Source organism: Nicotiana sylvestris, chromosome 2 (genome assembly GCF_000393655.2).
Source record: "Nicotiana sylvestris chromosome 2, ASM39365v2, whole genome shotgun sequence".
NCBI lineage: Eukaryota > Viridiplantae > Streptophyta > Magnoliopsida > Solanales > Solanaceae > Nicotiana > Nicotiana sylvestris.
The window spans coordinates 21707800-21719494 of NC_091058.1; the positions used below are offsets into that span (position 1 = coordinate 21707800).

Below are 11695 nucleotides of genomic sequence, written 5' to 3' on the forward strand. Positions count from 1 at the left end.
CTGAGGTCTTTGAGGAGTTGCATAAGAAAAAGAAGAAGGATGGTACAAGAGAACACTGGGTGGAGACGCGTGCATCAGACACATATGTAAAATTCTAACTTCATAACTATTTATGGTTTATTAATATTAGTTTGTTTACATAATAGTTATGTTTTTATTTCAAGAAGAATATCATAAAAGGTTGGAAGAATGGTAACAAACTCAGCCTCCTTCAACTCAACCAACACCTGATGATATGGCTTCATTGTGGATAGAGGCAGTGGGTGGAGCAAACAAAAGCAGAGTCTATGGACTAGGAGTACATCGACCTATAGGTCATCCAAACCCACTCTTAGCGAATTCTACTTCTCCTCAAAATCAAGAACAAATGGAAGATATGAGAAACGAAATTCATGAATTGAAGCAACAATTGAACTTCCAATACGGAACATTTGTTAAGATGCAGAAATTCATGCGTAAACATGGGCATGATTTATCTGATGATGAGGATGAACAAACTGAATCTGATGTGTAGTGGTTTAGTTGTGATGTTTTGGTTGATTGGTAAACTTGATTGTGAGAGACAACTTTATGTATTGCTTTTAAACTTGAATGTGGGCTACTATTTGGATGTTTTTATGCCCAAAATTGTTATGTTTAAAGGTTGGTATTGTTGGTTTAAGTTGTGTTAATGGTTGGCATTGTTGGTTTAGAATTTGTTAATGCATTGTTAATTTTGATTGTGTTAATATATTATTGGTTCGTATTATTATATTAATGTATCGTTGGTTTAGATTGTTGTTAATGTATTGTTGGTTGGTATTTTTTGTTTGTGATAGTTTGACAGGTGGTGTAGCTCGAAATTGGGCAGAATTCTGCCCAGTTTTATACAAAATTCTGACTGAATTCTAACGGAAACGGTCGGACAGCTCCCCAGATTTAACCATAAATTCTCAGATTTTCGACTGATTCGCTCGGAAATGTAAAAAAGATAATATTTAGAAATTTTCAACGGATTCCGTTGGAAATTAAATAAAATTTAATTTTTAGTTATTAATTTCCGACTGATTTGGTCAGAAATTCAACAAAAAAATTAATATTCAATAGTTTTCGACGGATCCCATCGAAAATTAAATAAAATTTAATTTTTAATTATTAATTTTACTTGTTTATTACAACCGATTCAGTCGGTAAATTCTGACCACTTTAGTTGGAAACGTGAATTATTTGGTTGCCTGACCTTTTTAAAATTTGCGACCACTTTGGTAGGAAATCACCGACAGATTCGGTCGGAAATTGTTTTCCGGCCAATATTTTTTTGACCGACCAATTTCGGTCGGAAAGTAGTCGGAAATACGTGATTTTTGACCGAATTTCGACCATTTTGGCCGTCAGAAATTTGCCATTTTCTAGTAGTGATCTTTCTAGAGCTGAATATGATAAAATTACCCCGATGGGGTGAGCTGGGTTGACCATGCTTATTATATACAACCCAATATACACATAACTAATGCAATATAAAGTCTAGAAAGACTAACTATTGAACATAACTGGGACAATTCCGCAATTATAATAGGCCTAAATATAAGTGGTAAAATAAATAGAGGCTATGCTAATCAGTCTTTTCTTTTGGGCCCAGATGCCAAATAGTCCATGAGTCCAACACCCCCTTCAAGTTGGAGGGAGATAATACCTGCAACTTGAGAAGAAACTGGTGATGAAGCAGCCCAGTTAAAGGTTTAGTGAGAACATCAGCAAGCTGCTTTGAAGTGGAAACATGAGAAAGTTGAATGAAACCATCAGAAAGCTTCCCTCGAACAAAGTGACAATCGACCTCAATATGCTTTGTCTGCTCATGGAAAATAGGATTTTTGGCAATATGAATAGCTGCTTGGTTGTCACAAAATACAAAAATAGGATGAGAAACCTGTACACCCAAATCAGCTAGAACCCGCGTAAGCCAAGTCAATTCAGTCACTACCTTGCTGAGAGCTCTATATTCAGCCTCAACAGAAGAAAGAGACATAACATGCTGCTTCTTAGACTTCCAAGAAATTAAGCTATCACCCAGAAATACACAGAATTTAGTAACAGATCCCCTGGTGTCCGGGAAGGCTGCCCAGTCACTATCTGAATATGCTAAAATGGTGAAATCAGAGGAGTAAGAGTATAATAGGCCAAGATCATGAGTTCCCTTAAGGTACCGCAACATATGCAGAGCAGCATCCATATGAGGGACTCTTGGAGATTGAAGAAACTGACTGAGATGTTGCACCCCAAAACAAATATCAGGACTAGTGTAGGTGAGAAATAACAACTTCCCAACTAGACTTCTATAACTCTCAGGTTGAGCCAACAGATCACCACAATCAGTCTTCAGTTTAGAGTTTAAGTCCAAAGGGCAAACAACAAAAGCAATCTCTAGACAATCAAATTCCCGCAAAAGATTAAATACAAATTTCTTTTGATTGAGGAGTACACCACCAGGTAAAGAAGAAACCTCAATCCCCAAGAAATAATGAAGAGCGCCCAGATCCTTGATTTTGAACTGCGCATCCAGAAATGACTTCAAAGCTGTGATTTCAGCAAGATCATCTCCCGTTAATATTATATCATCAACATAGATAGCAAGGATAACCATATGACTAGGAGAACCCTTGATGAACAGGGTGTAATCATTAAGGGAATCAGTATAACCTCTAGAGTATAAGGTTTGAGAGAGCTTAGCATACCATTTCCATGAGAGAGATTTTTGTAAATGACAAACCAAGTGAGAATAAGAAGAAGAAGAAGAAGAAGAAGAAGAAGAAGAAGAAGAAGAATAAGAAGAAGAAGAAGAAGAAGAAGAATAAGAAGAAGAAGAAGAAGAAGAAGAAGAAGAAGAAGAAGAAGAAGAAGAAGAAGAAGAAGAAGAAGAAGAAGAAGAAGAAGAAGAAGAAGCAGAAGGAGGAGGAGGAGGAGAAGAAGAAGAAGGAGAAGGAGAAAAAGAAAAAGAAGAAGAAGAATAAGAAGAAGAGGCAGTAGTGACAGAAAGACCAGGAGGAAGCTTTATATATACTTCCTCTTCCAAATCACCATATAGAAAGGCATTCTTAACATCTAATTGAAACAAAGACCATTCATTCTTAACTGCAACAGCCACTAGACACTTAACAATGGACATCTTTACAAAAGGGAACAACCTGGGTGTCACCCCTAATAACAAGCCTAGCTTTATACATTTCAATAGTGCCATCAGCCTTATACTTAATCTCGTAGACCCACTTACACCTTATAGGCTTCTTCCCACTAAGAAATACAACAATGCTCCAAGTGTGATTGTGACGACCCGGCTAGTCGTCTCATGAGTTACTGCTCCGTTTTTCCCCATTTCAGCTTCTTTATGCTTCGTATCCATGTTTTATGTGATCGGGTTGATAAGTTTGAATTCGGAGAGGATTTTGGTAAGAAGGGAGACACTTAGTCTCTTTTAAGAAGGCTTAAGTTAGAAAAGTCAACCGGATGTTGACTTATGTGTTAGAAGGCTCGGATGTGAGTTTATATGGTTCAGTTAGCTTCAGGAGGTGATTTATGACTTAAGAGCGCGATCGGAATGGGTTTTGGAGTTGTAGAGAAGATTTAGGCTTGAATTGGCGCAATTGATATTTAGGCAAATTCCAGTTGATAGGCGAGATTTTGATATAGTGGTCGGAATGGAATTCCGAGAGTTGCAGTAGCTTCGTTGTGTCATTTGGGATGTGTGTGCAAAATTTCAGGTCATTCAGACAAGATTCGGTAGACCTTTTGATCGAAAGCATAATTTAAGAGTTCTTGGAGTTCTTAGGATTGAATCCTATGTTAAATTGGTGATTTGATGTTGTTGGAAGCATTCCGAAATGTTGAACAAATTTGAACGATGTCATGGGATGTGTTGGTACAATTATTTTGAAGTTTCGGGGGTCCCGGGTAGGTTCCGGGATGTTGTAGGCCGAAAATCATAGTTGCAGCAGGTCCAGGAGAGTTGCAGGCCCTAGAACTCACCCACGCGGTCCGCACAAAAATAAGTGCGCCCGCAGTGAGTGCAGTGCGGACTGCACAAAAGCGGGCACGAACGCGGTAGGCATCACGCGTACCGCACAAAATCCGGCGCGAACACGGTAGGCATCGCGCGGACCGCACAAAAGAGGGCGCGGACGCGGTAGGCATCGCGCGGACTGCACAAAAGCGGGCGCGGCCGCGGTAGGCGTCGCGCGGACCGCACAAAAGCGGGCGCGGTAGGCGTCGCGCGGACCGCACAAAAGCGGGCGCGGCCGTGGTGAAGAAATGTTCCGCTGGTCCTACTTCGGAAGCTCATATCTTTTGATCTATAAGGAATTTTGAGGTGATTCAAAATCAAAATTGTAGCCCTTTGTGTCAAGTTTCCAGAAAGGTAATGATAGCGCAATTTGGACATCTGTAGCAAATATTATGGCCAAAATACTAAAGCATGTCACTGCAGAGGAAGGCCTGTGCGGCCGTGGTTGTGTTTGCGCGGACCGCAGTGGCTAGCGCGGACCGCAGTCGATTTGATGCTGCTCGCGGTGGCTGAAATCTGAGGGGTACTCTATAAATATGAGGTTTTACGTTTTATTTAATATTTTGACCTAGAGAGCTCAGATTTAGGCGATGTTTTGAAGGTTTTTCAAGAAATTCATCGGGGTAAGTGATTTTAACTCAGATTTGGCTAGAGTGCATGAATATATCACTGAATTTATCATTTAATTCGTGATTTGGGATGGAATTTGGGAAAGAAATTGTGAAACCTTTCAAAAATGTAAAACGATGATTTGAGGGACCAAATGGTATCGAAATTGGATAATTTTGGTATGGTTAGACTCGTGAGAGTATTAGGATTCTAGTTTCGTGAATTTGGTCAAATTTCGAGATGTGGGCCCGGGGCTCGGGTTTTGGTAATTTCGGGAATAGTGTCCTTTGTTGATTATTTTTGCTTGGGCTTTGTTCCCTTAGCATATTGTAATGTATTCGTTCTGATTTTTGATAGATTCGATGCACGTGGAGGCCGATTTGAGGGGCAAAGGCGTCACGAGCTAGAGATTTCGCCGGTTTGAGATGAGTAATGAATGTAAATGATGTCCTGAGGGTTTGAAACCCCGTATTCACACATCGTAGTGCTATATTGAGGTGAGACACGCGCTTGAAGATGAGCGCGGGTCGTTTACTATTGGGGATTGTGACTTGGTCCGTCCCGAGTGATGCTTCTATTGCGTATTTGATTAAAGCTTATTTGTTATCATCATTATTTGGACTGATTGTCATATTTGGGCTTCTTGCCAATTCTTTGAACCCTTTGAGGAGTTTATTTACTATTTCCTCACTGTTTGACTTACTACTTGAACTCAGTCGTACCGTTTTCTACTGTCTTACAACTCAACCACTTTTACTCGATTTTTGAAACTAAAAGATATATTAAATGATGTTTTGGGTTGAGAACTACTATTTTACTATTGCCCGAGGGGCTTATTTGATTTCTGGACTGAGTACGGCCAAGGGCCAGATGTGAGGATACTATGGGATCGGGTTGCGCGCCGCAGCAGTGTTATACTGATATTGATATGATGCCGAGTGCCTAGATTTGATGCCACGAGATGGCTTGATATTGCGCTTGGGCCGCAAGGGGCCCCTCCCGGAGTTTGCACACCCCCAGTGAGCGTCGTCGACGATAAATAAATGGAGCGGGCTGCACGTCGCAGCGGGTACTATAGGGTACCGTTCTATGTGTTGATTTCTCTTTATATGTCTGTCACTTAAATGCTTATTTGTTGTAGTATTTCTACATTTCGCTTCCATTGGTCTATTACTCTCATATTACTTGTTTTTAAACTGTCGCAGTATAGATTACTCTGTGTTTTCCGTGATTTCTTATTCTCAATCATTATTTATCCTTATTACTCACTGGGTCGGAGTACTCACATTATTCCCTGCACCTTGCGTGCAGATCCTGGTGCATCTGAGGCTGAGTGAGGATTATTTTAGTTGAGCAGCGCATATCCGGGAGCATCGAGGTAGCTGCATGGCATCTGCAGCCCTAATCTCTCCCTTCTATCCTTGTTATTAATTAGTATTCTCTAGATGGACATGTATTAGGTTGTTAAACTTGTACTAGAGGCTCGAGACTTGTGACACCAGATCTGTATGGGCTATGTAGTGGTATTATCATCTGAATTTCCACATATTTAACTCGTTGTCTTAAACTCTTATTGGAGTAATTTAGCAATTTAACTGTGTTAGCTGATAATGATTTTTATAAGAAAGCAGAAAGGGTTGCTAGTTGGTCAGGCTTGCCTAGCAGTGTGTTGGGCGCCATCACGACCGGGGTTGGGGTCGTGACAAGTTGGTACCAGAGCCTAGGTTACTTGGTCTGGCGAGTCATGAGCCGGTTTAGTAGAGTCTCACGGATCGGTACGGAGACGTCTGTATTTATCCTCGAGAGTCTGCAGAACCTTTAGGAAAAACTTCATATTCTTGAAACTAATGTCGTGCAAACTTGTTGATCTGAATGCTAAACTTTTGTTAATCCATTCTCTCGCAGATGGCGAGGACTCGTGCTACCGAACGAGGTGGACGACCACCAGTGCCACCCATTGAGACCACCAGAGGCCGTGGACGTGGCAGAGGCAGAGCAGCAAGGGCAAGACCTGTTGACCCACCAGCTGCCCCAGCTCCGGATCAGGCTCCAGCTATGGATGCTCCAGCAGCACCAGTTTAGGCACCAGCTATGCCTATCATGGTTCCAGGTCTTCAGGAGGCCTTGGCACAGATCTTATCAGTTTGCACTGGCCTGGCTCAGGCAGTTTCAGCCACTATAGCAGCAGCTACATCACAGGCCGGGGGAGGCAATCAGACCCCCGCTGCTCGCACACCTGAGTAGGTAATGCAGGGACTACAGATGTCGGGGGCACCTCCAACTCAGTCGGTTGTACCAGTTCAGGAGTTCGTAGTACCAGCTATGCCGGACGATGAGCAGCGTCGTCTTGAGAGGTTTGGTAGGCTCCAGCCTCCGTCGTTTAGTGGTGTTGAGGGTGAGGATGCCCAAGGTTTTCTTGACAAGTGCCAGCGGATGCTCCGTACGATAGGGATTCTTGAGTCTAGTGGTGCGGCATTTACCACCTTTCAGTTCTCGGGGGCTGCCTTTACTTGGTGGGAGGATTTTGAGAGGCATAGGCCGGTTGGTGTAGCACCCCTTTCTTGGTAGCAGTTCTCCGCTCTCTTCTTAGAGAAGTATATACCGCAGTCCCACAGAGAGGAGCTGCGTAGGCAGTTTGAGTGGTTGATGCAGGGGGTATGACCATGACCAGTATGAGATGAGGTTTTCTAAGTTGGCTCGTCATGCCATTTGGATGATTCCGACAGATCGTGAGAGGATCAGGTGATTTATGGATGGCCTTAACTGCCATTTTCGTATTCTGATGACTAGAGAGAGTATTGGGTGCTACGTTCGAAGAGGTGGTTGATATCGCTCGTGATATTGAGATGATTCTTCATCGGGAGCGAGAGGAGGGGGAGGCCAAGAGGCCTCGAGGATCGGGCAGTTACAGTGGTGCTCCTTCGAGAGGCCAATTCCAGCATGGTAGAGGTTGTTCTTTCAGGCCAGCTCATTCAGCCCGTCCAGAGTATCGTGGGGCATCTTCCGGTCGTGGTCATCATGGGTCACAGTAGGGCCAGCCTTCACTCAGTGCCCTTCCAGCTCAGAGTTCGTCTCATGCCCCATCAGCTCAGGGTTCTTCTGCATCGAGTGCATCAGGTAGTCACTCCGGTGCGAGGGGTTCCCTTTAGTCCCCATCTCCAGCATCGGGTAGTTGTTATGAGTGCGGAAAGTTTGGACTTATGAGGAGGCAGTGCCCTCGACTTCGTGATGGTCAGCCTCAGCAGAATGGTCAGCCCTCAACTTCTGCTCTAGTTACTTCACCACCCGCCCAGCCAGCTAGGGTGGAGGTCAGGAAGCCAAGGGTCGCCCCAGAGGGGAAGGTCGATCCGGCAGTGGCCAAGCTCGTTTCTATGTTATTCCAGGTAGGACAGATGTTATTGCTTCAGACGCTGTCATTACAGGTATTGTTTTAGTCTGCCACAGAGATGCCTCTATATTATTTGATCCCGGTTCTACTTATTCTTATGTGTCCTCATATTTTGCTCATTATTTGGGTATGCCCCGGGAATTTCTTGCTTTACCTATTCATGTGTATACCCCATTGGGCGATACTGTTGTTGTGAACCATGTGCACTGGTCATGTGTTGAGACTATTGGGGGTCTGGAGACCCGAGTCGATCTATTGCTATTGAGCATGGTGGAATTTGATGTTATTTTGAGCATGGATTGGTTATCTCCGTATCATGCTATTCTAGACTGTCATGCTAAGACAGTAACTTTGGCTATGCCGGGTGTACCGCGGATCAAGTGGCGTGGCTTGACTGATTATGTTAGAGTGATCTCTTTCTTGAAGGCCCAGCGTATGGTTGGAAAGGGTTTTTTTTCATATCTAGCGTTCATGAGAGATGTTGGAGTTGAGATTCCTAGCATTGATTCTGTTCCAGTTGTGAGGGATTTTCCCGATAGTTTTCCTGCAAACCTGTCGGGCATGCCACCTGACAGGGATATTGATTTTGGTATTGACCTGGTGCCGGGCACTCAGCCTATTTCTATTCCACCGTATCGGATGGCACCAGCAGAATTGAAAGAATTGAAGGAGCAGCTTCAGGAACTCCTAGATAAGGGTTTCATTCGGCCTAGTGTGTCACCGTGGGGTGCACCGGTTCTGTTTGTGAAGAAGAAGGATGTCAAAATGAGAATGTGCATTGATTACAGGCAATTGAACAAGGTAACAATTAAGAACAAGTATCTTTTGCCTCGCATTGATGATTTATTTGACCAGCTTCAGGGAGCGAGAGTGTTCTCTAAGATTGATCTCCGTTGAGGCTATCACCAGTTGAAGATCGGGGATTCGAATATTCTTAAGACTACTTTCAGGACCAGATATGGTCATTATGAGTTTCTTGTTATGTCTTTCGGGCTAACCAATACCCCAGCAGTATTCATGCATTTGATGAACAACGTGTTCCGGCCTTATCTTGATTCATTCGTCATAGTCTTCATTGATGATATTCTGGTTTATTCGCGTAGTCAGGAGGAGCACGCGGAGCATTTGGAAGTTGTGTTGCAGAGATTGAGAGAGGAGAAGCTTTATGCAAAATTCTCCAAGTGTGAGTTTTGGCTCAGTTCAGTGGCTTTCTTGGGGCATATGGTGTCCAGCGAGGGTATTCAGGTTGATCCAAAGAAGATAAAGGCGGTTCAGAGTTGGCCTAGACCGTCCTCAGCCACAGAGATTCGTAGCTTTCTCGGTTTGGCAGGCTATTATCACCGGTTTGTTCAGGGATTTTCATCTATCGCAGCACCCTTGACCAAGTGGACTCATAAGGGTATTTCATTTGTATGGTCGGACGAGTGTGAGGAGAGCTTTCAGAAGCTCAATACTGCTTTGACTACAACTTCAGTGTTGATTTTGCCATCAGCTTTAGGTTCATATATTGTGTATTGTGATGCTTCGAGAGTTGGGATTGGTTGTATGTTGATGCAGGAGGGTAGCGTTATTGCTTATGCTTCTCGTTAGTTGAAGCCCCATGAGAAGAACTACCTCGTTCATAATTTGGAGTTGGCTTCCATAGTCCATGCATTGAAGATTTGGAGGCATTACTTGTATGGCGTATCTTGTGAGGTGTTCACTGATCACCGCAGTCTTCAGCATTTGTTCAAGCAAAAGGATCTTAATTTGAGGCAGCGAAGATGGTTAGAGTTGCTTAAGGATTATGATATTACCATATTGTATCACCCGGGGAAGGCCAATGTGGTGGCCGATGCTTTGAGCCGAAAGGCAGTGAGTATGGGGAATTTGGCATATATTCTAGTTGGGGATAGACCCCTTGTAGTTGATGTTTAGGCCTTGGCCAATCGGTTTGTGAGACTAGATATTTCGGAGCCTAGTCGGATGTTGGCTTGTGTGGTTTCTCAGTCTTCCTTATATGATCGCATCAGAGAGCGCCAGTATGATGATCCACATTTGCTTGTCCTTAAGGACAGAGTTCAGCATGATGATGCCAGATATGTGACCATCGGTGATGATGATGTGTTGAGGATGCAGGGCCGGATTTGTGTGCCCAATGTGGATGGGCTTAGAGAGTTGATTCTGGAGGAGGCCCATATCTCGCGGTATTCCATTCATCTGGGTGCCGCGAAGATCTATCAGGATTCGAGGCAGCACTATTGGTGGAGAAGAATGAAGAAAGATATCATGAGATATGTAGCTCGGTGTCTCAATTGTCAGCAGGTGAAATATGAGCATCAGAGACCGGGTGGCTTGCTTCAGCAGATGGTTATTCCCGAGTGGAAGTGGGAGAAGATTACTATGGACTTTGTTGTTGGACTTCCACGGACTTTGAAGAGGTTTGATGCTATTTGGGTGATTGTGGATCGGCTGACCAAGTCTGCACACTTCATTCCTGTGTGTACTACCTATTCTTCAGAGCGGTTGGCAGGGATTTATATTTGGGAGATTGTTCGGTTGCATGGTGTTCCGGTCTCCATCATCTCAGATAGAGGTACTCAGTTTACTTCGCAGTTTTGGAGAGCCGTGCAGAGAGAGTTGGGTACTTAGGTGGAGTTGAGCACAGCATTTCATCCTCAGACGGACGGACAGTCCGAGCGTACTATCCAGATATTGGAGGACATGTTGCGTGCTTGTGTTATTGATTTTGGAGGTTCATGGGATGCGTTTTGCCACTTGCAGAGTTTGCTTACAACAACAGCTACCAGTCGAGTATTCAGATGGCTCCATATGAGGCTTTGTATGGGAGGCGGTGTAGATCTCCGGTTGGTTGGTTCGAGCCCGGCGAGGCTAGACTATTGGGGACAGATTTGGTTCAGGATGCCTTAGAGAAGGTGAAGGTGATTCAGGAGAGGCTTCGTACAGCGCAGTCGCGTCAGAAGAGTTATGCAGACCGGAAGGTTCGAGATGTGTCCTACATGGTCGGTGAGAAGGTCTTGCTGAAGGTTTCGCCCATGAAGGGTGTTATGAGGTTTGGGAAGAAAGGCAAGTTGAGTCCTCAGTTCATTGGGCCTTTTGAGGTGCTTCGGAGGATTGGGGAGGTGGCTTATGAGCTTGCTTTGCCACCCAGCTTGTCTAGCGTGCATCCGGTATTTCATGTTTCTATGCTCCGGAAGTATATTAGGGATCTGTCTCATGTTTTGGACTTCAGCACGGTTCAGTTGGACGATGATTTGACCTATGATGTGGAGCTAGTGGCTATTTTGGGTCGTCAGGTTCGGAAGTTGAGGTCAAAGGATGTAGCTTTAGTGAAAGTGCAGTGGAGAGGTCGGCACGTGGAGGAGGCTACCTGGCAGACCGAGCGGGATATGCGGAGCAGATATCCTCACCTATTCAAGGCTTCAGGTATGTTTCTTGACTCGTTCGAGGACGAACGTTTGTTTAAGTTGGGGAGGATGTGACGACCCAGCCAGTCGTCTCATGAGTTACCGCTCCGTTTTCCCCCATTTCAGCTTCTTTATGCTTCGTATCCGTGTTTTATTTGATCGGGTAGATTAGTTTGAGTTCGGAGAGGATTTTGGTAATAAAGGAGACACTTAGTCTCTTTTAAGAAGGCTTAAGTTGGAAAAGTCAATCTGATGTTG

General features: G+C 44.0%; 1 protein-coding gene across 1 annotated transcript; it reads right to left on the reverse strand.

Moving 5' to 3' along the window:
• Positions 1–1591: 1591 nt before the first annotated feature.
• On the reverse strand, positions 1592–3142 carry LOC138883462 (uncharacterized mitochondrial protein AtMg00810-like). The gene is made up of 2 exons (XM_070164152.1): positions 3038–3142; positions 1592–2635 (listed from the first exon to the last, which is right to left on the reverse strand). The coding sequence occupies exons 1-2, from the start codon at positions 3140–3142 to the stop codon at positions 1592–1594; spliced, it is 1149 nt and encodes a 382-aa protein (XP_070020253.1).
• Between the last annotated feature and the right edge of the window lie 8553 nt (positions 3143–11695).

Coding starts and splice junctions, on each gene's coding strand:
- LOC138883462 (XM_070164152.1), bottom strand. CDS start 3,142: ATGTCCATTGTTAAGTGTCTAGTGGCTGTTGCAGTTAAGAATGAATGG. Junction 2,636..3,037: donor ATGGTGATTTGGAAGAGGAA/GTATATATAAAG, acceptor CTGTTCATCAAG/GGTTCTCCTAGTCATATGGT.